The 27,326-nt window shown below is 39.0% G+C and overlaps 1 protein-coding gene and 1 pseudogene across 2 annotated transcripts in view; one reads left to right on the top strand and one right to left on the bottom strand.

Moving 5' to 3' along the window:
- The window catches only part of FMR1NB (FMR1 neighbor), a 54,761-nt gene that overhangs the window by 17,715 nt on the left and 9,720 nt on the right, over positions 1–27,326 (top strand). Inside the window, exons 2-4 of the mRNA XM_081563799.1 lie at positions 14,832–14,951; positions 18,420–18,560; positions 20,297–20,393. Coding sequence (XP_081419925.1) covers positions 14,832–14,951; positions 18,420–18,560; positions 20,297–20,393 — 358 coding nt within the window. The remainder of the gene's footprint in view (positions 1–14,831; positions 14,952–18,419; positions 18,561–20,296; positions 20,394–27,326) is intronic.
- On the bottom strand, positions 531–3,928 carry LOC145535379 (E3 ubiquitin-protein ligase RNF4 pseudogene; annotated as a pseudogene). The gene has a single exon (XR_014075397.1). The product of XR_014075397.1 is annotated as an E3 ubiquitin-protein ligase RNF4 pseudogene (transcript).

Here is a 27,326-nt window from a genome sequence, read left to right as displayed (position 1 = left end):
TTATTGCACGTTTCGTTCTTAGAAAACTAGAGATTGCCCTGCCCAGGCCTTGGTCATCTGCAGGAACCTCTGACATTGATGTAGGCGGAATCACGGGTGGCCTCTGAGTCACGGGATGGAAAACAAAGTCCAGTGGTTGGTCTTTCCGGGGCCACACTTGCATCTGGGATCCTCAGACTGGATGGACTGTGTGTGGCTTGTCATTGCAGTGGGCAGACGTCTGGGACAAAGTAGCATGCCCAGAAGAACTGGGTGGACCTGCGTGCTCTGCGACCAGGGCTGGTGCTCCACGACACCACCAGGAGGAAGGTGGGGCAAACTCTACAAACGGAAAACTTCTTGGCAAACGTGCAGCTTCTGAAAGAGGCTAGAACCATGACTCTTATTTCCAATGTGCCTGACTCCCTCTCTCCTACCCTGGAACCAGACTACCCAGGAGATGTCAACCGGCTGGGAGGGGCCTGGCTCCAGCTCCACGGCATCCAACTAGAGGTAACAAAAGGATCTAAGATGGGGTTGGAAACGAGAGCAGTTTACATATTGGACGTTGATTCTGAAATAGTCTTTTTGAGCTCAAGAAACTGGAGGAGATAAGCCCCATAAGGCTGCACAGAGAACCCAGCCAGGCTGTGTGTCCACTTGTCTCTCCTGAGCAGCACTCAGCACTTCATATATAAATGGGGTGGTACTGTTTGTGGCTCATCTTTTTTCCTGCAAGTTGGGCAAGTGTTAGCATTCTTCAGGGAATCACGGAGGCACTGGCTACAGAAGACGTGGCCACACTCTGTAGAAACAATGAGACATCCATTCTGCACAATCTCCGAGTACCCATCTATGCAGATGGGGCAGCTGACGGTGCCTGAGGGCATGAGGCCTGCAGCTGCCTCCTCCCTGGCACTCCAGGATGTGTGGGTGGACACGTACACATCCTTGTCCCGGGCCAGCTCCTCCTCATTGCTGCTCACCACACAGCTATCTGTGTGGTCCCGGCACAGCCGCCTGCTATTCCTCCTCGGCCACCTCCTCTCTTCAGCAATCATGACGGAGTCATTGTGAGTCAGGTCGATGACCACAGGCTCTAAAGATTCACAGGTGAGGTCCACTATTTTGTCTCCAGCGCTTTCCATGAGCTTTATAGGTTCTCCCTCCAAGGCCATCTCAGGTGGGGAGGTGGTTTCCCGAGTTCGCTTCTGGGCTTGTCTAGAATTTACTGTCCCACCACGACACTTTCTCGTACTCATGGTGCTCCTTGGTGCCAACCTACAGAGAAACACGCAGTCTAGACCAGGCCTGGCCTCAGCCTCTCATGCCTGCTGGTTACTCATCTTCTGACTAGCACAGAGATCTGCACCCCAGCAGATTTATGGAATCTTCAAGCCCTGGCACTGGGGAGGCTCAGCGGGCGTGGCAGTCGATGCACTCGAGCGAGGGAAGCACCTCTATGAGCCGCTTCAGAGAAGACCTGCCTGTTTTCTCTACTGTATGGTAATCTTCATGAGGGTAGGGATCTTATCTGATTTGTTCACTGATGTATTCCCAAAACCTCAAATATAATAGGCATTAGCTGAGCCAGAAGGGAAGCCCAGGAATACTGGAGTGGGTAGCCTATCCTTTCTCCAGCGATCTTCCCAAGCCAGGAATTGAACTGGGATCTCCTGCATTGTAGGCGGTTTCTTTACCAACTGAGATATCAGGGAAACCCATAATTATTTAATTTGTTAGTTTACTTTTTTTTGTTTTCTCCTCTATATAGTGAGCTTCATGAGGGTAGGGATCTTACCTGATTTGTTCACTGATATATTTCCAAAACCTCAAATATAATAGACATTAAATACATATTTATTGAACGAGTAGGGGTTAGGATAAAACAAACAGAACAAAATGGGTTATTTTTAACATCCTCAAGATACTGTAATACACAGTGAAGATAAACCTATAATGAATGAACATGTATGCATAATGCTAAAATACATAAAACAAACGGTGTTAGAAATTCAAGTGGTAATGGACAAATCTACAATTGTAGTGGCAAACTATGATACACATATTTCAGTCCTTGACAGAAAAAAATAAAAATATTGACCATTTGAATAATACAATTAGATTGATTTAACATGTATAACAAAGTTCATATTCATATAATAAAGTTCATATTGTAATAAAGTACCCTACAGGCTGAGAATACACATTCAGGTACATGTGTATGGAAGCTGGTCTCATTAAAATAAGAAAGAATATTTTCATTGATATAAAGGAGATTTAAAAATTGCAAATGAATATTCTTATGATTCCATCTTGATAATTACTTTATAAGCAAATGATTTCCTAGGAAAATTAAACTCATGAACATGAAGGAATAGAAAGTTATTTTCTATAGAATGGAACTGTCTAGAAAGGAAACATTCCCCTTCAAAACTAACAGACTCAAACTATTTATGGATGAGTTTTTCCAAACTTTTAATGGATCAAATATTTCCTATTCTGTTTAAACTGTTTAAGTATAGAAAAAAAGATGAGAAGCTTCGCAGATTATTTTAGGAAGCAGATATAGCCATCATGCCAAAACCTATAGAGATAGCAAACAACAGAAAGCTGCAGGCACACTTGACTTAGAAATGTTGATCCACAAATTCTGTATACAGCATTAACACTTTGGGCTTTACTTCAGGAATGCAAGAATATTTTAATATTGGAAAATATGTTAATATTCAGCAATTAAGAGGCAGAGGAAAATATGATATGGTAGTAAATATTAAAAGCATTTGATAAAATCCCACTTCCATTCTTGCTTAAAAATAAAACAAAATAACAGAAAATTTATAGTAAACTAGGACTAGGGGAGTACATTCTTAATTTAGTAAAAAATGTCTTTCTTAAGCCGGAAATTTCTGTCTTCATCTGTATTTAGTGGTATTGTGGTTGTATAGGTCTGAAATGAAACTGAAGACCAATGAATGCTAAGGCGAGTCAAATAAAGGAGTAAGTTAGAAAATAAACTCCTTAGCTTTCTTACATACCAGCAGTAATCAGCTAGAAAATGTGGTGAAATAGATCATATTCATATAAAAACAAAATACACTTGACATATGGAAATAAGTGTAATAAGAATGGTATAGGACTTATATGAATGTAATATAAACCTTACTCAGGGAGATAAAAAAGAGACTTGAATGAGTGAGATTCTTGGATGAGGTAATTTTGTACTGTTATCCATTCTTTCTCAATGAGTTTACATTTAAGAAAATTCAAACCTAGTATACAAGGTACATAATAAATGTTTTTGAATGAATGTTAAATAAGGAACATAATTACCATAAAAATACTTTTAGGATTTTTTGATTTGACAAAATGATTCTAAGTTTCATCTAAAAAATTCTTCAGAGTTGAGAATAAAATTTTGATAGTGAGGAGAATAAAATTTTGATAATGAGGATTAATGAAAAGGTTGCCAGATCAGTTATTAAAGCATGCGACAATACAAGATAAATTATAACAGTGGTATTGGTGCATGAACGGATAGTTTAATGGAACAAAATAGGAAATCAAGAAAAAAATCTATGACTGAGGACTTAGAATATACTGGTGATATCATAAGTAGGAAAGGATGGATTTAATAAATGGTATTAAGAAAACTGGAAAAAATGTATCCCTACTTCATAACATATGTCAAAATATTTTCTAGGTGCATTAAAGATTTACATTTAAAAAGTGAAACTAAAAGTGTTAGAAGGAACTATTAGAGTTTAGAATGCTGTCAACTGAAAAAGTGCACAACCTAAAATTTAAGAATTATTGTTTTATTTGGCAGACTTTCTGAGGACTTAAGCCTGGAAACAGCCTCTGAGATAGCTCTGAAGGACTGTTCCAAAAGAAGTAGGGGAGGGGCCAGGATATATAGGAGTTTTGGCAAAAACAAAATGAAAACAAAAAAACACCCAAGTAGTCGAACATCAAAAGATTACTGCTAATTAAGAAAAACAGACATCTCAAGTTAATGAATTTAGTGCTTCTCTATGTATTGGAAGATGTAAGAGTCTGGGCTTATTGAAATTATTCCCTTGATATACATCTTAACTATCTAGGACCAGTATCCTGCTTTTCTCCATCCTGAACCCCCCTCAGGGTGCACTGTCTGTGGCAGCTGCAATGGCTAAGAACTTATTGCATGTGCCTGGCAATATTCTTTGTAATTGCAGGCGACAATTACAGTACAATTACAGCAGGTGACATTCTTTGTCCACGGTGCCTTTTAAAACATGACCTGAAATGCAAAAATAGTAAGTAGGAGATTGATACCTTTGATTACATAAAGCTTTGTAAACTTTTTTTCTTTTTTTTAACTTTGGCTGCACTGAGTCGGTCGTTGAGGCACACAAGCTCTGGAGCATGCAGGCTCGGCAGCTGGCATGTGGGCTCTCTAATTATGGCACCTGGGCTCTCTAGTTGGTGGTGCATGGGCTTAGTTGCCCTGCTTGTGGCATGTGGATCTCAGATACCCCACCAGGAATGAAACCCATGTCCCCTACATTGGAAAGAGGATTCTTAACTACTGGACCACCCAGGGAAGTCTGAAAACATTTTACACTTTTGAATTTCCCAAAACATCATAAAAAATATAAACGTAACTGATTGCTTTGAAGAATATTTCCAACATATGTGGCAGATTAAGAGTTAAGTTCTCTACTACACAACAAATATATGAAAGAGATCAGCTCACTGATGACTAAAGGTGCAGATTAAAAGAAGTAATACCATTAGTTTGGCCATCAAACTGACAAACAGCAACAAAAAGGTGAAGGTCCAAGAATGTTGGCACTTGCCTGCACTGCTGGTAGATGTATACTTTGCAGCAGTCTTACTGGAAGGTAGTGTGGCCAAGGTCAAGAGCCATTCCTTAAGAATTTACCCTAAGGAATTTTTTATAAATATCTGCAAGTATATAGCTCCAATGGTAATCATTACATGGCAGAGTTCTTTATTTTTTTCTTTTTCTTTTTTTTATCAAGGTATAATTGACATCTAACATTATATTAGTTTCAGGTGTACAGCATAACGGAGAAGGCAATGGCACCCCACTCCAGTACTCTTGCCTGGAAAATCCCATGGATGGAGGAGCCTGGTAGGCTACAGTCCATGGGGTCGCCAGGAGTTGGACACGACTGAGCGACTTCACTTTCACTTTTCACTTTCATGCACTGGAGAAGGAAATGGCAACCCACTACAGTATTCTTGCCTGGAGAATCCTAGGGATGGCGGAGCCTGGTGGGCTGCCATCTATGGGATCGCACAGAGTCGGACACGACTGAAGCGACTTAGCAGCAGCAGCAACAGTACAGCATAATGATTTAATTTTTTGTATATAGTGAAATCACCACAGTAAGTCTAGTTAACATCTGTCACCATACACAGTTACAAATTTTTTTTTTTTCTTTTGATGAGAACTTTTAAGATTTACTCTCTTGGCAACTTTCAGATATGCAGTACATTATCTCAGGACTTATTTACTTGACAACTGAAAGTTGGTCCTTTTTGACGCACTTTACCCAATTCGCCCACCCCACCCCATCTGTAGCCACCAGTCTATTCTCTGTATCTATTCTCTGTATCTATTAGGCAGTGTTCTCTCAGTTCAGCTGCTCAGTCATGTCCGACTCTTTGCAACCCCATGGACTGCAGCATGCCAGGCCTCCCTGTCCATCACCAACTCCTGGAGTCTACCCAAACCCTTGTCCATCGAGTCGGTGATGCCATCCAGCCATCTCATGCTCTGTCATCCCCTTCTCTTCCCGCCTTCAATCTTTCCCAGCATCAGGGTCTTTTCCAGTGAGTCAGATCTTCGCATGAGGTGGCCAAAATATTGGAATTTCAGCTTCAGCATCAGTCCTTCCAATGAACACTCAGGACTGATCTCCTTTAGGATGGACTGGTTGGATCTCCTTGCAGTCCAAGGGACTCTCAAAAGTCTTCTCCAACACCACAGTTCAAAAGCATCAATTCTTCGGTGCTCAGCTTTCTTTATAGTCCAGCTCTCACATCCATACATGACTACTGGAAAAACCATAGTCTTGGCTAGACGAACCTTTGTTGGCAAAGTAATGCCTCTGCTTTTTAATATGCTGTCTAGGTTGGCCATAACCTTCCTTCCAAGGAGTAAGCGTCTTTTAATTTCATGGCTGCAGTCACCATCTGCAGTGATTTGTGAGCCCCCCAAAAATAAAGTCTACCACTGTTTCCACTGTTTCCCCATCTATTTGCCATGAAGTGATGGGACCAGATGCCATGATCTTAGTTTTCTGAATGTTGAGCTTTGTTCCAACTTTTTCACTCCCCTCTTTCACTTTCATCAAGAGGCTCTTTAGTTCTTCTTCACTTTCTGCCATAAGGGTGGTGTCATCTGCATATCTGAGGTTATTGATATTTTTCCCGGCAATCTTGATTCCAGCTTGTGCTTCCTCCAGCCCAACATTTCTCATGATTTACTCTGCATATAAGTTAAATAAGCAGGGTGACAATATATAGCCTTGATGTACTCCTTTTCCTATTTGGAACCGGTCTGCTGTTCCATGTCTAGTTCTAACTGTTGCTTCCTGACCTGCATACAGATTTCTCAAGAGGCAGGTCAGGTGGTCTGGTATTCCCATCTCTTTCAGAATTTTCCACAGTTTATTGTGATCCACACAATCAAAGGCTTTGGCATAGTCAACAAAGCAGAAGTAGATGATTTTCTGAAACTCTCTTGCTTTTTTGATGATCCAGCGGATGTTGGCAATTTGATCTCTGGTGTTGAGACTGGCTCGACAAGCACGATTTCTGAAAGTGTGATACGGTGAGAGAATGAGAAACAAGACACAAGAATTCAGTGAAAAGTGAGGATCAGGGGACCAAAACCTTTCCAAGGTGAAGGTGCTGAAACTGAATCTAAGCCAGCTTTATTATACTTTCAGCCGTGAATGAAAGAATATGCAGGGAGTTAAGCTATAACTCATGTGGCCTTCAGGGCCAAAGAACAAAATGGTCATTAACCATTGAGTAACTAAGAAACAGTACTCAATAACAAATCATTAACTAAGACTAATATTCTTACGTATATGATTTTCCACCAGATACATAAAACATGTGAGTCTGAGACACCAGTTGAGAAACAGTCTGGGGTCGTTTTTCCGACCCCAGGATCATATCTTGTGTTCAAAACTATGAACTCTTCCCTCTGGACTTGTTCCAAGAGTCTCATGCCTTATAGCAAGTCTCATGCCTTATAGCATCCAGTTTATCAGTAATTATAAATTTCTTTTGGGGCCCTTACTAGGACATGCTTTTCTTTTATTCTTCCTGTCTCCTACATCTCCCCCATTTTGATTTTGCACGTGATGAAAAATGGTGAGAAATGCTAGTTGCTGTTGTTGGCTTCATTGTCTCATGATCCTTCTTCAGACTGTACAGAAACACAAACACTTAATTATTAGCACTCCCATAACCAGAGCAATTCCGTATCCAAATGTTTTGATCTGTTTTAAGGAATTAAGAGAAGAAAGATTATCAGCAACAGTATCAAGAGAATCTGATCCAGAAATTACATCAAGATGTTTATTAAAAGCTTTTAATATATCTTGTTGTAGATCTTGCATATCTACAGAAATATTACCTTGGTTCAGTAGGTGTTGTTTAACTTTATCCCAGTTGAATTGTGTCTTCTTATATTTGAAAGCCATTACACAAAAGGAAGTATAGGTCCAGTCACATCTTAGTCTCACCTGTTTTTGTAAACTGACTAGTTGATTTCCTAATAAAATAACAGATTGTTGAAGGTCGGCCTCTTGGGAGGCCAACTTTCCATCAATTTTTTGTTGAGTGGTCCAAAGGATGTTGGCATCTTTATGCCATTCTTGTATAAAATGAACTGCTTGTATAGATTTATGAAGAGCCATTCTGGCTATGGCTGCCATAGTGGGTATAGCTATAATGCCTAAGATGGCAGCAATTAGCAATCCCAGGAAACATTTAACACGTTTAAGATTTTTCAATATTTCTTCAATAACATATAATATAGGGCTTTCTTGCCAAGGTTGTTGTAAATCAATTGGAACCCATATGCCAGTTCTGGTTTATAAGAATGTAAATGCTCTGTCAACTTTCATTAAAGGGAATGATATTATTTATACATGTATAAAAATGAACAGTTAAGACATGTTACTAATCCCAAATTGAGATCATATTTTGCTGGTCCAATCATAAAAACAAGAGGACTTATTACACAAGTCTGAATAGTGTGGGTAGAGTTTTTTTGTAAAATTAAAGGTAGCTTTTGGGTCATTTAAAATATATTCAGTATATCATCCCTTCTGAGCAATTAGTTCTTTTAATGTCATGGGTATTTTCCATATTTCATCATGAATAGGATAATGAGCTAAACGAGGCACAAGGGGAGCTAATCCTACCCATCATATGAGGGGTTTACTACCATAAGTACTAATTGTCTTATCATTATATACCCATGGGGAAGACACTTTAGATTCTATAAGTTTAGGGGTTCTTCGGGGTCCCCAGTTTATAATGGAGCCTTCTGTAACCTTTAATAATAAGTGACCTTCTGATCCTTTACATAATTTCCATCATAACCAATTTTCAGTGTTTTATAGTTTTCTATATATAAGTCTTTTGTTTCTTTAGGTAGATATATTCCTAAGTATTTTATTCTTTTTGATGCAATGGTGAATGGTATTGTTTCCTTAATTTCTCTTTCTGTTTTCTCAATATTGGAGTATAGGAATGCAAGGGATTTCTGTGTGTTAATTTTATATCCTGCAACTTTACTATATTCATTGATTAACTCTAGTAATTTTCTAGTAGAGTCTTTAGGGTTTTCTATGTAGAGGATCATGTCACCTGCAAACAGTGAGAGTTTTACTTCTTCTTTTCCTATCTGTATTCCTTTTATTTCTTTTTCAGCTCTGATTGCTGTGGCCAAAACTTCCAAAACTATGTTGAATAGTAGTGGTGAAAGTGGGCATCCTTGCCTTGTTCCTGACTTTAGGGGAAATGCTTTCAATTTTTCACCATTGAGGATAATGTTTGCTGTGGGTTTGTCATATATAGCTTTTATTATGTTGAGATATGTTCCTTCTATTCCTGCTTTCTGGAGGGTTTTAATCATAAATGGATGCTGAATTTTGTCAAAGGCTTTTTCTGCATCTATTGAGATAACCATATGGTTTTTTTCTTTCAATTTGTTAATGTGGTGTATTACATTGATTGATTTGCGGATGTTAAAAAAACCTTGCATTCCTGGGATAAAGCCCACTTGGTCATGATGTATGGTCTTTTTAATATGATGTTGGATTCTGTTTGCTAGAATTTTATTAAGGATTTTTGCATCTATGTTCATCAGTGATATTGGCCTGTAGTTTTCCTTTTTTGTGACATCTTTGTCTGGTTTTGGAATTAGGGTGATGGTGGCCTCATAGAATGAGTTTGGAAGTTTACCATCTTCTGCAATTTTCTGGAAGAGTTTGAGTAGGATAGGTGTTAGCTCTTCTCTAAATTTTCAATACCATGGCTGATTTCAGCAACACAATCAGGAAGGTTAGGTGCATTCATCATACTGGAAGTTTCCTCTTTTTCTAAAAAAGTAAGAACAGTTAACAGAAAGAGGGAAGTCTTATCATCATTTGATTCTTTGACAACTGACAGCCATTTTTGATATCCTGTTTTAAGACATACACTTCCAAAACCAATACAAATAGGAGTGGCATTGGAGCCAATAGTATAATTTATCAACTGACTACCTTCTTCTTCCTTTACAGTCTATTTTAATGTGTCCTAATTTTCCACATTGGTGACATCTCATATCTGTCTTTTTATTAGCTTTAGTCAATGCGTGAGCCAGAAGTTGCATTTTATATGGTTCTGACCCAGTGTCCTGGCAGACTTCTTCTAGAGGGGCACCCTGTGCTTTGAGAGGCTGAATCACCTTTTTACATTCTGAGTTAGCATTGTCATAAGCAGGAACTTGCATCAGCAAATCTCTCAAACCAGGTTGTGAGAGTGTTTTATTTAAATTTTGACGTAGCCTGGCAATAAAATCTACATAAGGTTCCCCATTTGATTGTTTAATTTGGGTAAATGAAACCGAGGCTTGTCTGAGTGGATTTATTCTCTTCCAGACTTTTAAACATATCATTCTCATTTGAGTGAGTAATTGATCATCAAATTGTAACTGAGCTTGAATGCCAAAATGTGCCCTGCTACCCATTAATTGATCAAGTGTTCTATCAACTGGTGCGTTGGCTGTCACATTTCTGCGAGCTTGTTGATTTGCCTCATCTTGCCACCGGGTCCTGAATTGTAAAAATTCTGAGGTGGATAGGCAAGTTCTGGCTATCATTACCCAGTCATAAGAAATTAACCATTCAGCTTGTGAAAGTCCCTCAATTAGTCCCATGGTATAAGGAGAATTAGTTCCATATTGGGTACATGCCTGTTTTATCTCCTTTATAGTTTAAAATGGTATGGCATTATAATCATAATGCATTCCTCCTTGTGGGAATTGAGGATCTGGTGGGATTTGAGTTATAGCCACAGGGAGAACTAAAGTGTCTTCATCCCCCTGCAGTTGTGCTATACAAACTCCCTTTTGTAAAGGCTTCATTTTATTAGGCACAGTTATCTGTGGTTTAAAAGCAAATCCATCATCCCAAGGGGTTTCAGGATTGAAAGGAGGGGGCTTGACCAAAGGTGCAGTTGGTCGAGTGAGAAAGATCTATTCTTGACTTCTATCATTCTTTTGGCTCTTATTTTTCATTTTTATTGATTGTTTATCGTCCTCATCACCTATGTTATATAATTTCATTTCCTCCATTTATTCTTGTATTTGTTCTACAGAATCCCCTGAATCTGATGTTTTGGATTGCAGAGGTCCTAAAGCTGTGCTAATAAGATTCCCTAGTGACCATACAGACAAAGGAATCTTTTCGCCACGTTGGTAGGCATGATGCAGGCAGCGCATTACTTCTTGCCATTCCTCATGCCTCAAAGTCCCTTTATCTGGATCTAGCCAGTAGCAATATTTTTAAATGGCAGAAAACAATTCTTTAAAAGAAGAGTGAGATATCTCACCCCCCAAACTTTTTAACAAAGTTTTTAACACTTGCATATAGTCACTATGCTTAGAAGGATTTTGTCCCATTGTTACCCTGATTGACAAATCCACAGGGGTGTACTTAGCAAGTACTTTCCTCATCCGCCAAGCTGGCCTTACTTCCCTGTGTTCGCCGCCGCTAGGAGCAAGCCTCGCAGGCTGGATTCACTTTTGGGTCCCTGTTTGGGCACCACTTGTCGAGACCAGCTCAACAAGCAGGGTTTCCAAAAGTGGGATACGGCGAGAGAATGAGAAACAAGACACAAGAATTCAGTGAAAAGCGAGGATCAGGGGATCAACACTGCTCCAAGGTTAAGGTGCCGAAACTGAATCCAAGCCAGCTTTATCTTACTTTCAGCTGTGAGTGAAAGAATATGCGGGGAGTTAAACTATAACTCATGTGGCCTTCAGGGCCAAAGAACAAAATGATCATTAACCATTGAGTAAGAAACATTAATCAATAACAAATCAGTAACTAAGACTAATATTTTTATGTATAGATTTTCCACCAGATACGTAAAACATGTGACTCTGAGACACCAGTTGAGAAACAGTCTGGGGTCGTTTTTCTGACCCTAGGATCATATCTTGTGTTTAAGACTGAATTCTTCCCTCTGGACTTGTTCCAAGAGTCTCATGCCTTATAGCATCCAGTTTATCAATAATTATAAATTTCTTTCACGGCCCTTACCAGGGCATGCATTTATTTTATTCTACCTGTCTCCTACAGTCTGGTTCTTCTGCCTTTCTAAACCAGCCTGAACATCTGGAAGTTCACAGTTCAAGTATTGTTGATGCCTGGCTTGGAGAATTTTGAGCATTATTTTACTAGCATGTGAGATGAGTGCAACTGTGCAATAGTTTGAACATTCTTTGGCATTGCCTTTCTTTGGGATTGGAATGAAAACTGACCATTTCCAGTCCCGTGGCCACTGCTGCGTTTTCCAAATGTGCTGGCATATTGAGTGCAGCACTCTCACAGCATCATCTTTTAGGATTTGAAATAGCTCAACTGGAATTCCATCACCTCCACTAGTTTTGTTCATAGTGATGCTTCCTAAGGCCCACTTGACTTCGCATTCCAGGATGTCTGGCTCTAGGTTAGTGATCACAGCATCGTGATTATCTGAGTCGTGAAGTTCTTTTTTTGTATAGTTCTTCTGTGTATTCTTGCAATCTTTTCTTAATATCTTCTGCTTCTATTAGGTCCATACCATTTCTGCTCTTTATTGGGTGCATCTTTGCATGAAATGTTCCCTTGGTATCTCTAATTTTCTTGACGAGATCTCTAATCTTTCCCATTCTGTTGTTTTCCTCTATTTCTTTGCACAGATCTCTGAGGAAGGCTTTCTTAACTCTCTTTGCTATTCTTTGGAACTCGGCATTCAGATGGGAATACCTTTCCTTGTCTCCTTTGTTTTTCGCTTCTCTTATTTTCACAGTGATTAGTAAGGCCTCCTCAGAGAGCCATTTTGCTTTTTTGCATTTCTTTTTCTTGTGGATGGTTTTGATCCCTGTCTCCTGTACAGTGTCACAAACCTCCGTGAATAGTTCATCAGGCACTCTATCAGATCTAGTCCCTTAAATATATTTCCCACTTCCACTGTATACTCGTAAGGGATTGATTTAGGTCATCCCTGAATGGGCTAGTGGTTTTCCCTACTTTCTTCAATTTAAATCTGAATTTGGCAATAAGGAGTTCATGATCTGAGCCACAGTCAGCTCCAGGTCTTGTTTTTGCTGACTGTATAGAGCTTCTCCATCTTTGGCTGCAAAGTATATAATCAATCTGATTTCAGTGTTGACCATCTGGTGATGTCCATGTATAGAGTCTTCTCTTATGTTGTTGGAAGAGGGAGTTTGCCATGACCAGTGCGTTCTCTTGGCAAAACTCGATTGGTGTTTGCCCTGCTTCATTCTGTACTCCAAGGCCAAATTTTCCTGTTCCTCCAGGTGTTTCTTAACTTCCTACTTTTGCATTCCAGTCCCCTATAATGAAAAGGATATCTTTTTTGGGGTGTTAGTTCTAAAAGGTCTTGTAGGTCTTCATAGAACTGTTCAACTTCAGCTTCTTCAGCACTACTGGTTGGGGCATAGACTTGGCTTACCATGATATTGAGTGGTTTGCCTTGGAAACGAACAGAGATCATTCTATCATTTTTGAGATTGCGTCCAAATACTGCATTTTGGACTCTTTTGTTGACTATGATGGCTACTCCATTTCTCCTAAGGGATTCTTGCCCATAGTAGTAGATATAATGGTCATCTGAGTTAAATTCACCCATTCCAGTCCATTTTAGTTTGCCGATTCCTAAAGTGTCAATGTTCACTCTTGCCATCTCCTGTTTGACCACTTCCAATTTGCCTTGATTCATGGACCTAACATTCCAGGTTCCTATGCAATATTGCTCTTTACAGCATCGGACCTTGCTTCCATCACCAGTCCGATTCACAGCTGGGTGTTGTTTTTGCTTTGGCTCCATCTCTTCATTGTTTCTGGAATTATTTCTCCACTGATCTTCAGTAGCATATTGGTCATCTATCGACCTGGGGAGTTCCTCTTTCAGTGTCCTATCTTTTTGCCTTTTCATACTGTTAATGGTGTTCTCAAGGTAAGAAAACTGAAGTGGTTTGCCATGCCCTTCGCCAGTGTTCTTTTTAATATCAATAAATTGTAAAAAAAAAAAAAAAAAACCTAAATGTCTTTGTATGGGAGAAATTATCAACTCGTTTATAATAGAGTTGTATAATGGAATGCTGTTAAGTTATTAATGATAGTGTTGGAAAATACTTAATGATATGGACAAATCCTTATTATGGGAATGAGGATGGATATCCTCTCCCCTTATATAGGAGGGGATCATGCAAATAAAACTAAAACCAGATTGTTCTGAAGTGGTGAGGAAGGAGATAATGTTTACAGTGTCTAAAACCTTGATTTTTTTTTAAAACAGTAAATAAAGAAGCCAACATATTTGCCAAGAGTTTCTGTGATGGGGTCTAATTTAATTGGAATACATACTGTTTCCAAGTTGTTAATTGATTGGGCCTCTGAATGTCAAGGACTTCCCTGAAAGCTCAACTGGTAAAGAATCCGCCTGCAATGCAGGAGACTGCAGTTCGATTCCTGGGTCTAGAAGATCCTCCACAAGCGGAGGCTACCCACTCCAGTACTCCTGGGCTTCCCTTCTGGCTCAGATGGTAAAGAATGCACCTGCAGTGCAGAAGACCTGGGTTGGATCCCTGGGTTGGGAGGATCCCCTGGAGAAGGGAACAGCTACCCACTCCAGTACTCTTGCCTGGAGAATTCCACAGACAGAGGAGCCTGGCAGGCTACAGTCCATGCGGTCGCAAAGAGTAGGACATGACTGAGCGACTTTCACACCAAATGTCAAGACTACCAGAGGCAAATTCACTATTGTAGTTGACAGTTCAACAATGGCATGTTCCGGCCTATAGTTTAAACATTTTAAAATCTTTTTTTTAATTAATTTATTTCAACTTAATACTCAGTTTTTTAGTTTCACAGCAAAAACGTATTCTGATTATAAATTGTACCTAGCTGCTATAAGTTTTAAATACAATGTCGGTTAGTTCTTAGACTTTCCATATTTAATTTAAGCAAAGATAATTACTTTTAAAGGGTCAAGGAAGGTGATAACTTTATGTTGGGGTTAATAATTTCACTTTTCTTAAGGATTTATGGATTCTGTATCTGCGAATAACTATATCCTGTTGAGCAGTGAAAATTCTGATGGACAATCTCTGAATGAAACTTCTGCCTCTGGATCTCTGATAAGATTTTTCTTTCCAACAAGTAAGTTCCTGTTTTATTTTATTCCTCCCAGCATCCTTGTTTTGAAAACAGTAGTTAAATGTTTAGGAGGCAGTGTGGTCTATTGGTATTGGAGTGAGATACACCTGAGTTTTAATCCTGACTCTGCCCTTTGCCTTAGGCAAGATAACCTCTGAACCTCAATGTCTTCATCTTTAAAATGAAAATGCTTATCAGAAATAATTGTGAAGATAAATTGAGACAGTATTTTAAGGCATTCCATAAATGCTTGTTACTCTTTATATAATACTTTTCCTTTACAAATTTCTAAACCTCAATTTACCTTAATGGCATTGCTTGAAATTTAGTCACTGATCCAGTTTTGTGAAAGCAGTGTCTTCTGTGGCATTAATCAGGTTACTGTGTAGCTCTAATATTATGGAATATACCAGATGTTTCCCCATCTGTTTTAATGATAAAAAGTTCAGGCTTCAAATCACATTATCTTTGTCTTTTTGTGGCTCTGTGTATAATATGTTTATCAAGCACATGATGGCTCCTGAGATTAACCACAAATAAACTCATTTCATTTTGTACAGCATGTGGTGCCCTTTCAAGGAGAAAGTTCAAATAAATTGACATATGTGAATTACAAAGATGAAGCTTTTATTAAAAATCGTGCAGAGTTTATTCTAACAAAATTTGATATACAGATATAAGCACAAACTTGTATCTGTTGTTTAATTCCAGACTCTACCACTGAATTCTTCTGTGACTTTGCATAAATCTCTTCATGTTTCTCTGTAGAGATTTAAAGTTCAAAACAAGCATTATAACACCTACTACGATTAAGAATAGCAAAATAAACAAACTCAAATAATTTGTTTAAAAATACTTCTGTGGTTAAATTGATTGGAGAAAGAGAAGTCTGATAAGGTGGTTTGTTGTGAAGCTAAGATAATAGTTTAATGAGTGTTGAAGTTGGTTATAAACAACAAATGATGATTCATGCTTTAGAGCTCAAGGAGATAGCAGATGTAAACTATCCCAGGCTACCTATAATAAGTACATTATACAAACACTGAAGCCACCTTTAAAAATAGTCTAAATAAGATATCTGCATTTATGAAATACTCCTCCAACCTAGTGCAGTAAGTTGAGTGAAAACCAATTTATGAATTGATGTTTTTGCCCAGTAAAATCAAACTGCCCCATTTTAAGAGAAATATCTTACTTAAGTTGATTCAGGGCTTCCCTGCTGGCTAAGGCAGTAAAAAATCCACCTGCAATATGAGAGACCTGGGTTTGAGCCCTGGGTTGGAAAGATCCCCTGGAGGAGAGCATGTCAACCCAGTCTAGTATTCTTGCCTGGAGAAATCCATGGACAGAGGAGCCTGGCGGGCTATGGTCCATGGGGTCGCAAAGAATCAGACACAAATGAGAGACAAGCACAGCACAGGTTGATTCACATCTTTCAACAGTGATTAAATATTAATACTTATAAAATGTACATAGATTATTCTCAAAAAAGAAAAACTATAAGTTCATAAAATATGAAGTACTTTTAGCCAATTTATTTCTTCTCCTATGTACTTAAAAATGAATATCCGTCCCACTTAAGCACTAGCAAAAAGACTGTCATCTCATTGTTAGACTGTTTTTAGTAGGCATAGCAACCCACTCCTGCCTGGAGGATCCCATGGACAGAGGAGCCTGGCAGGCTGTAGTCCATGGGGTCACAGAGTCAGACACGGCAGAAGCAACTTAGCATGCACGCGCAGTAATAGATACATCTCTTGCAGATTTAAATGATACTGTTGAGACAGGGAACCTTGAGAGGTCCCACAATCCTTCTCCCTTTGGACAAAATCATATACTTAAAGCTGATAAAAATTGTTCTACCTTTTTATTATTCAAAATTAGTGATTTGAATCTGAAAGCTAATTTTAGTATCTGGCATAAACTCCAGATACTAATTTATATATAAAATAACAGAATCCCAGCATTAGAAGGGACCTTACAGATAATCTAGCACAGTCTCTTCTATGATTTAAAATCTTTTCTTGTATGATTTTCATTCCCGGAAAGTGGTCTTTGAACAATACCAGTAGTGAGGAACTCAGCACACAAGAAATTCATCAGCTCTCTGACCAGACCCTGACAGTTGTCACTCTTTCTTGAGTGTGTGATGTCCAGGACTGAACATGGTATTCCAGATGCAGTGCATCCTGGGGAGGACGGCCTGGCAAGATTGAGGAACAACTTGCTTAGAGTATAACAGCAAAGTAGGCTTATCTCTCACATGTCTAAAATGTTTGGGAAATGAGTATCCAGGCCAACCGATAATGTATTAAATTTGTGACCTTGCACAAGTTACTCCAATTCTTTATTTCTTAATTTTAAAGCTGGAGATTGTAAAACCAATTTTGAGAGTTTGTTGTGAAGATTAGAAATAATGTGTGTAAAGCAAGATACCTGGCCAAAATAGGTGACTAATGAATGGTAGCTGTTATTATTTTTACCTGAGCTTCAGAAATTGTCAGTCTTTAAAGAAGAGGAATATAATAAGAATATACCAGGAGGTAATAATATAACCATTATGTTGTTTTTTGCTGATGATGAAGTGCTTTAGAGTGATTGTAAAACATCGCTTAACTACTTTTCTAAGTCTGTAGTTGTTGATAATATTGGAGATTGAACTGATTCTATGCTGACCTTAAGCCATACTGTAGAGGGTTTTTTTTGAATAAAAATCTGATATCTGCCTGTTTAGTTGTCATTTGTTTCTCATATAAAGCAGGATGTTTTAAAAAATCAGCTATTTGAGCTTGTGAATCTTACAGATTCAGTTATATATGAACTTATTGTAGTTGCATGAATCTTGGTATTCATGCCATAAGTTATTGCCTATTCAGAATTAGAGTTGTAACTTAAGGCCAAAAGGAAAAATATTAAAACATATTGCAGTGCCAATATGATTAAGTGTTGACAGAAAGTAGGTCAATGCCAATAATATCACTTTATTTTCTAGCAGTGAATGGTGTGAATTTTACTTACATTCATTTTCATTGATGAATTCAGTACATTTCTGTAGCTTACTAAAATTGAGTAAGAGATTATCTGTGGTATTCTTTTAACAGGGTGTTAGTTTTAAAGACATTTGGCCTGTTCTAGCTATGTAACCCTTTCTGTGTTATATTTGTAGCACTACTGCTCAACTTATGTTTAAAGTCATTTTAAAACTACCTTACCAATGATCTGTTAATAATTTATATTTTTCTGGAGTTCATCTAGAATTGGAAATGTGATGTTAAGTAACTTTGTGATAACTTTTAGTTTAACTTTTATTTTTTCAGCGTTCATTACTATTTGTATATGTCATTCAATCTTTTCTTTAAATGTACAAGCTTGTTTGTTTTTTCTTTGTTTTTGTCTTGCATAATTATTTAATTTAGGGGAAGTGATTATTAACCATGCTTAATTCTCTTTCTTGCATTTTGTTTCTAAAAGCATGCATTCCATTGGAGGGTCAGGTGCTAAAGCCTTGCAATCAGGGGAGAGATCTTAACAAGGATGCATGTTTGAAATACGAATGCTGTTACTCTTCCCTCAAGACTGCTACGGTTAGCTGTTTTGCCCCACTGAGAGACAGTAAGTTAATCCTTTTACATTTATTATATTTCTGTTTTTAAAAATTGAATAAACAGGTCACAGTGGCATATGTTTACAGTTGGATCTCTTATCTTAACCCTTAAAGGAGGCTCCCAGCCCTAGAGCAATACTACCATCTGTAGAAAGGCCTGGAGACCTCTATTCATGAGCTGTTTCTGCTTAGTCCTTAGGTGTGACTATGGCGGGGTTTTGTTGTTGTTTTATTTTAATTTTTTGGCCAGGTGGCACGTGGGGTCTTAGTTCCCAACCAGGGATCAAATCTGCATGCCCTGCATTGGAAACGTGGAGTCCTAACCACTGGTGGCTCAGTTGCTTAGTCAGTCGTGTCTGACCTTTTGCGATCCTATGGACTGGATCCCACCAGGATCCTCTGTCCATGGGATTTTCCCGGCAAGAATACTGGAGTGGGTAGCCATTTCCTCCTCCAGGGATCTTCCCTACCCAGGATCCAACTCGCATCTCCTGCCTTACAGGTGGATTCTTTACTGCTGATCCAACGGGGAAGCCCCTTAATCACTGGACCACCAGGGAAGTCCCAGCTGTTGCAGTTTGAAATCGTTTTAGTCACTATCTTCTCCCATAGATTCCAGGCATTACAAGATGTAACCATCGATGTGCCTGGGAGACAATACCAGTCAGGCATGCCTTAGCTTACTTTCTCTTCCCACCTTCTCTTCCTGAGTAGAATTCTTCTCATTTATCTTTTTCTTCAGCATCTCAGTATGTAACAGTGAATTGAATGTTTCTTGTTAAGTCTGTTTATCAGTTTTTTCTTTGTTATTTTGTTTTTGAATTAGATTCTTCTCTTAAGATTTTTTTTTCTTTACAATGTTTTGAGCACCAGACCATCTGCTTTTGCTCCATTATTTGGATAGTGGGGACATACTACCAGTTGGTCCCTTGATGGACATATTTGATTGATATGATTAAGCACTAACAAATGGTACTAAAAGGATGCATGCAAAACAGTGTCTTAGGCTAATATAGGCCCCATTCAATTGCTGAGCATCTAGTATTAATGATGGAAACCTAAACCTGATCGTGAATATAGTATTACGGTTTTAACAGTGTCACATGGTGTTATAATTCATTCATTGATTTAGTCTTTATATTATGTGTGAAAAACATTTGATTCTTGTAGAGGGAAAAATTGAGCCATGACTTACAATCCCCCAATCATATTAGAATGCATTTCCAAATGAATATAAGAATAAAATATACTTAATCACCTGCAAATTCTTGATTTTTCATTTAATATAATGTTTTATATTTAGAAATAAGCATTTAAGGAACTACTCCTTTCTCAAGTTAGCTATTCATAGATTGATTCACTCCCTGAGTATTCTACAATGTGTAACATTTGGCCAAGGAAAAAACATGCTTAGGTCACAGGAAGAAATATATATAGTCTGAATAGTAATAATCTAGTATATTAACAGAAATAGGATTGTTTGCTAAGGCTTCCTTTGGGGTTGTTGTTCAGTTGCTAAGTCATGTCCATTGGAGAAAATACACAAACTATAACCTTTAGTTGTATTTCTAGAACATTTCATGAACTCCTGCTGCTTATAGAGTACCAATGATACTTACCTGCCATGTAAGAATATCTCCCTATTTTACTTATAGTGTTTTTTTTATAAAGACTTTATGAAAGAGCTTATGTTTGCTTCTCTTGCTTAAGTCATAAAAGTAACAGGATATAATTAAACCACCAGAGCCTACACAGATGTTCCGGATATTTGGGTTTGGTGCGATGAGCATGGTCTTCCTGGGATGTCTGCCCATTTATTGCTACTCTCTTTGCTGGAGGAGGTAGGCAAACAACTTTTATTTGCCAGTTGCTGAGTATACTTGAGTATCCTTGTGTCGACACATTCATTCATAGCTTCAAAAGTACAGGGATTACGTTTCGATCCCTTTTGCTTAACAGAAGGTAGCTTGGGAAAAAGTTAAGTTACCAGAATATTTCTTCATGCATGCTATTTTTATTTTTCCACCAATTTAAGACATCCTCTTGCATGTGCAAGTTTGTACATTCCCTCATCAAACAAAACAAAATCCCAATTGAAAGGAAAAATAAATCAGTGACCTGAGGGTATGTGGAGTAGAGGTGGTTAACTGCAAATCAGAAGGAGTCCCAGAAGTGCTAGTCTCCATCTAGTAGATGGTCATCTACTGTTGGGTTTGAAAGCCTTGATCTGACTTCAAGCCAATTCGTATCAGATTTCTTATCAAAATCCCAGTAGGCTATTGGCATGATGCTTGCAAGTTTGTTTTTTTTTTAATAGCTCCCCGCCTACTGAGACAGAGTGTGTGCAGAGAGCAGGGCCAGGACTAAGATGGAGTGAGTGAGGCACTCACTGTCAGGTTTGTGCAAGTGCAGGGTTGCCACTAGCTCAACCCTGAGAACAAGTACCTATTAAATTTTCTGATAAAGTGCCTGTTGAAGATTAAGTGTCTTTTATGTTTTTATTCGAGTTAGATTCCACTGGAAGATTTAGACTATACACGTTACCTTATCTTGCATAAAGATTGTGTATTTTTTCTTTTCTTGTGTACCTTTTTCTTGAGTCTGGTGAATCTGTTATATTCCTCATTGTATTTTCAATTTATAGCAAAGTGCCTCAGATACAGTGGATGCTTAATATATTTTTGTTGAATAAATGAGTACTTGAACAAATAAAAGAATACAGTGGATGGAGATGGCTAGCCTGGAAGGCAGTTCTATATTGATTTGAATGTTCTCATTGCTTTCATCACTTTCTCAGACCACTTTGAAGACACTGTTGGATCGCAGCCTTTCTTTCAGCTTTTCCAGTTTGCATATGACTGTCAATTCTTTTCTCAGTTTTTACTTAGTTTCCTATACTGAGTGAGTTATCTCTATTCCTAGGCTTATTTCTTGTGTTACTTTTCACAGGTGAATGGGGATAGGAATAGAATTTTTGACCCTTTCATCTTCCCTTCAAAGCTTGAGTTCATGTAAAAGAACACCCATGAGTAAAACTGAAATATTATTTCTTAGAAATAGGTGATAGGATTCAGTTCAGTTTTGTTCAGTCACTCAGTCATGCCTGACTCTTTGCGACCCCATGGACTGCAGCCTCCCTGTCCATCACCAACTCCTGGAGTTTACCCAAACTCCTGTCCATTGAGTCAGTGACGCCATCCAACCATCTCATCCTCTGTCGTCCCCTTCTTCTCCCGCCTTCAATCTTTCCCAGCAACAGGGTCTTTTCAGATGAGTCAGTTCTTCACATCAGGTGGCCAAAGTATTGGAGTTTCACCTTCAACATCAGTCCTTCCAATGAACACTCAGGACCGATCTCCTTTAGGATGGACTGCTCGGATCTCCTTGCAGTCCAAGGGACTCTCGAGAGTCTTCTCCAACACCACAGTTCAAAAGCATCAATTCTTCGGCACTCAGCTTTCTTCACCGTCCAACTCTCACATCCATACATGACTACTGGAAAAACCACAGCCTTGACTAGACGGACCTTTGTTGCAAAGTAATGTCTCTGCTTTTTAATATGCTGTCTAAGTTGGTCATAAATTTTCTTCCAAGTAGTAAGTGTCTTTTAATTTCATGGCTGCAGTCACCATCTGCAGTGATTTGGGAGCCCCCCAAAATAAAGTCTATCGCTGTTACCACTGTTTCCCCATCTGTTTGCCATCAAGTGATGGGACTGGATGCCATGATCTTAGTTTTCTGAATGTTGAGCTTTAAGCCAACTTTTTCACTCTCCTCTTTCACTTTCATCAAGAGGCTCTTTAGTTCTTCTTCACTCTCTGCCATAAGGGTGGTGTCACCTGCATATCTGAGGTTATTGATATTTTTCCCGGCAATCTTGATTCCAGCTTGTGCTTCCTCCATCCCAGCATTTCTCATGATGTACTCTGCATATAAGTTAAATAGGCAGGGTGACAATATACAGCCTTGACGTGCTCCTTTTCCTATTTGGAACCAGTGTGTTGTTCCATGTCCAGTTCTAACTGTTGCTTCCTGACCTGCACACAGATTTCTCAAGAGGCAGGTCAGATGATCTGGTATTCCCATCGCTTTCAGAATTTTCCACAGTTTATTGTGATCCACACAGTCAAAGGCTTTGGCATAGTCAATAAAGCAGAAATAGATGTTTTTGTGGAACTCTCTTGCTTTTTCAATGATCCAACGGATGTTGGCAATTTGATCTCCAGTTACTCTGCCTTTTCTAAAACCAGTCTGAACATCTGGAAGTTCATGGTTTACGTATTGTTGTAGCCTGGCTTGGAGAAGTTTGAGCATTACTTTACTAGCGTATGAGATGAGTGCAATTGTGCAATAGTTTGAAAATTCTTTGGCGTTGCCTTTCTTTGGGATTGGAATGAAAACTGACCTTTTCCAGTCCTGTGGCCACTGCTGCGTTTTCCAAATTTGCTGGCATATTGAGTGCAGCACTTCCACAGCAACATCTGTTAGGATGTAAAATAGCTCAACTGGAAGGAATTCCATCACCTCCACTAGCTTTGTTCATAGTGATGCTTCCTAAGGCCCACTTGACTTTGCATTCCAGGATGTCTGGCTCTAGGTGAGTGATCACAGCATCGTGATTATCTGGGTTGTGAAGATCTTTTTTTGTATAGTTCTTCTGTGTATACTTGCCACCTCTTCTTAATATCTTCTGCTTCTGTTAGATCCATACCATTTCTGTCCTTTATTGAGCCCATCTTTCCATGAAATGTTCCCTTGATATCTCTTAATTTTCTTGAAGAGATCTCTAGTCTTTCCCATTCTATTGTTTTCCTCTATTTCTTTGCACGGATCACTGAGGATGGCTTTCTTATCTCTCCTTGCTATTCTTTGGATCTCTGCATTAAAATGGTTATATCTTTCCTTTTCTCCTTTGCTTTTTGCTTCTCTTCTTTTCACAGCAATTTGAAGGCCTCCTCAGAGAGCAATTTTGCTTTTTTGCATTTCTTTTTCTTGTGGATGGCCTTGATCCCTGTCTCCTGGACAATGCCATGAACCTCCGTCTAGAGTTCATCAGGCTCTGTCTATCAGATCTAGTCCCTTAATTCTATTTCTCACTTCCATTGTAGAATCGTAAGGGATTTGATTTAGGTCATCCCTGAATGGTCTAGCGGTTTTACCTACTTCCTTCAATTTAAGTCTGAATTTGGCAATAAGGAATTAATGATCTGAGCCACAGTCAGCTCCTGGTCTTGTTTTAGCTGACTGTATAGAGCTTCTTCATCTTTGGCTGCAAAGAATGTAGTCAGTCTGATTTCAGTGTTGACCATCTGGTGATGTCCATGTATAGAGTCTTCTCTTGTGTTTTTGGAAGAAGGTGCTTGCTATGACCAGTGCATTCTCTTGGCAAACCCTATTAACCTTTGCCCTGCTTCATTCTGTACTCCAAGGCCACATTTACCTGTTCATCCAGGTGTTTCTTGACTTCCTACTTTTGCATTCCAGTCCCCTATAATGAAAATGACATCTTTTTTGGGTGTTATTTATAAAAGGTCTTGTAGGTCTTCATAGAACTGTTCAATTTCAGCTTCTTCAGCATTACTTGTTGGGGCATAGACTTGGATTACCGTGATATTGAATGGTTTGCTTTGGAAATGAACAGAGATCATTATGTTGTTTTTGAGATTGCATCCAAGTACTGCATTTTGGACTCTTTTGTTGACTATGATGGCTACTCCATTTCTCCTAAGGGATTCTTGCCCACAGTAGTAGATATAATGGTCATCTCAGTTAAATTCACCCATTCCAGTCCACTGTAGTTCGCTGATACCTACAATGTTGACGTTCACTGTTGCCAGCTCCTGTTTGACCAGTTCCAAACTGCCTTGATTCATAGACCTAACATTCCAGGTTTCTATGCAATATTGCTCTTACAGCATCAGACCTAGGATTATGCCAAGCAATTTCGAGTATCTGATATATTCTGCCTTGTATAATACCTCTGTTATGGTCCCTCCTAGTGTGCCTCTGCTAAGGTATGGGAATGTTAAACTACACTGAATTTTTCTCTAAAATGAATTCCAGAGGATTATCCCTTGATAGGAACATATTTTCTTCTTTTTACATAATAAACAAACTTCTTGAGAGAGACTTAAACAATGTGAATAATATATATATGTTGAATACCATAAACTTTGGTTTAGTATGATTTATTTATTTACTTACTTATGTTACTATTTTGTGTAATAATAGTAGGTACCTTCAGTCATCCTGAGTTGTTCATTGCAGCCTCAGAGCAGGTGTCAGTTTCAGCTTGCTGTTTAGCTGAAGTTTCAGGAACAATGGATGGCTGAGGGTGGATGGGGCACTGGCAGCTTTTCCTGGTAAGCTGATTTTAGAGGCAAGGGCAATCATTGTGTTTGACCAAAGATCCTATCCTTGACACCAAACAAGGAGTTTAAATGAAGGCCAAACCCTGATAAATCCTCCTTTTGGGGGGCAAGGTGTCTTTTTAGAGCTATCCCATTAACTCACTTTCTGTTTTCTATTTCAAAGAATAAGGATTTAGATAAACTATTGCAGTAGGTAAGATAAGTGATCACATAAAAGGGAAATAGATGCAGCAGTAAAATCAATGTATAGTGGTTTAGAAAACGATAACCCTATATGCGAGACAGAATAAGAGACACAGATGCATGGAACAATTTTATGGACTCTGAGGGAGGAGGGTGGGACGTTCTCGGAGAATGGCATTGAGACATGTGTATTGTCATATGTGAAACAGAGCACCATTCCATGTTCGATGCATGTGACAAGGGCTCAGGGCCGGGGCAATGGGATGATCCAGAGGGATGGGAGGGGGAGGGAGGTGGGTGGGGGGTTCGGGAAGGGGAACACATGTAAACCCATGGCTGATTCTTGTCAATGTATGGCAAAAACTATTACAATATTGTAAAGTAATTAGCCCCCAAGTAAAATAAATAAATTTATAAAAAAAAAAAAAAAAAGAATAAGGATTTAGATAAACTATTGCAGTAGGTAAGATAAGTGATCACATAAAAGGGAAATAGATGCAGCAGTAAAATCAATGTATAGTGGTTTAGAAAACGATAACCCTATATGCGAGACAGAATAAGAGACACAGATGCATGGAACAATTTTATGGACTCTGAGGGAGGAGGGTGGGACGTTCTCGGAGAATGGCATTGAGACATGTGTATTGTCATATGTGAAACAGAGCACCATTCCATGTTCGATGCATGTGACAAGGGCTCGGGGCCGGGGCAATGGGATGATCCAGAAGGATGGGATGGGGAGGGAGGTGGGTGGGGGGTCCAGGAAGGGGAACACATGTAAACCCATGGCTGATTCATATCAATGTATGGCAAAAACTATTACAATATTGTAAAGTAATTAGCCCCCAACTAAAATAAATAAATTTATTTAAAAAAAAAAAAAGAAAATAAAGAAGCCAAACACAGCTGTTTATCTAAATCAGAGGGGCCCGCAGCCAGTCAAATGCATATCTACAGTAACATGATTTGGGGCTTTTTGTTGGAAGAACTTTTGAGGCATTGGAAGATACTCTTTAAGGTCCTCCTCCTGCTGAGTCCTTTCCTATACATTAAATATACATTCCTTCTGGAAAAAGCTGTTGTAGCTCTCCATTTTTGGCCTTCAGTCAAAAGCCAAAACAGATGATGTTTTGACATTCCTCAACCCTTGTAGTTTGGACAGTACCTTTTATTTACAGGTGGCTCAGTGGTAAAGAATCCTTGCCTGCCGGTGCAGGAGATGGCGGGTTTGATCCCTCGGTGGGGAAGATTCCCCCTGGAGAAGGGAGTGGCTACCCACTCCAGTATTCTTGCCTGGAGAATCCCAAGGACAGAGAATCCTGGCAGGCTACATTCCATAGGGTCTCAAAGAGTCAGACATGACTTCACAACTAAACAACCACCAGCAACCTAAGGAGAGCTATGTTGTACTTAGTAGCTCAGTCGTGTCCAACTCTTTGTGACCCCATGGACTGTAGCCAGCCAGGCTCCTCTGTCCATGGAGACTCTCCAGGCAAGAATACTGGAGTGGGTTGCCATGCTCTCCTCCACGTTATCTTCCCAACCCAGGGATCGAACCTAGGTCTCCTGCATTGCAGGTGGATTCTTTACCATCTAGGCCACCAGGGAAGCCCCAACCTAAGGAGCTAACAACCTGCAAGAGTTGGAGGGATGAAAAATGAGAAGTAGTATGAGGAGAGGGGAGAGATGAAGGCAGTTTATGTAAAGAGGATAGTCACTTTCCAAAGACAAATGCATTTCATTTTTAATGCCTACTTCATGCTTTCTACAATTGACCATATTCAGTCACTGCTTATGCTAGATATTAGGATACAGAAATGTCTTAACAGATGGATTTTCATTTTGAGGAACTTAAATATACCTTAAGATAAATCCCAAGCATGACATACTAAGAACAATATAAGGTGGAATATAACTAAGGATTAAAATGAGTGGTGACAGTGACTTGTAAAAGTTCTGAGGCATTGGGCATCAGGTTGAATGGAAGAGAGCAGGTGGGCTCCATGGTGGAGATGCTATTTGAGCTAAATTTCTGAAGGGAGAACAAAATTTGGGTTAGGTGGGAAGGGAGCTCTCCCACAGAAGTCATTACTTTCAGATATAGTCTCCCTAATAATATAGACCCCTTAAATGCCTGTCATTTCTTAGCAAGAGTGGCTGAACTTTGCCTCTTTAATAATCTATAACTGAATCTGTAGTTTACTTATTTTGTATGTGTAG

This window comes from Giraffa tippelskirchi, chromosome X (genome assembly GCF_054371585.1).
Source record: "Giraffa tippelskirchi isolate mGirTip1 chromosome X, T2T-mGirTip1v1.2.pri, whole genome shotgun sequence".
Classification (NCBI taxonomy): Eukaryota; Metazoa; Chordata; class Mammalia; order Artiodactyla; family Giraffidae; genus Giraffa; species Giraffa tippelskirchi.
This window is presented reverse-complemented; position numbering and strand designations above follow the sequence as displayed.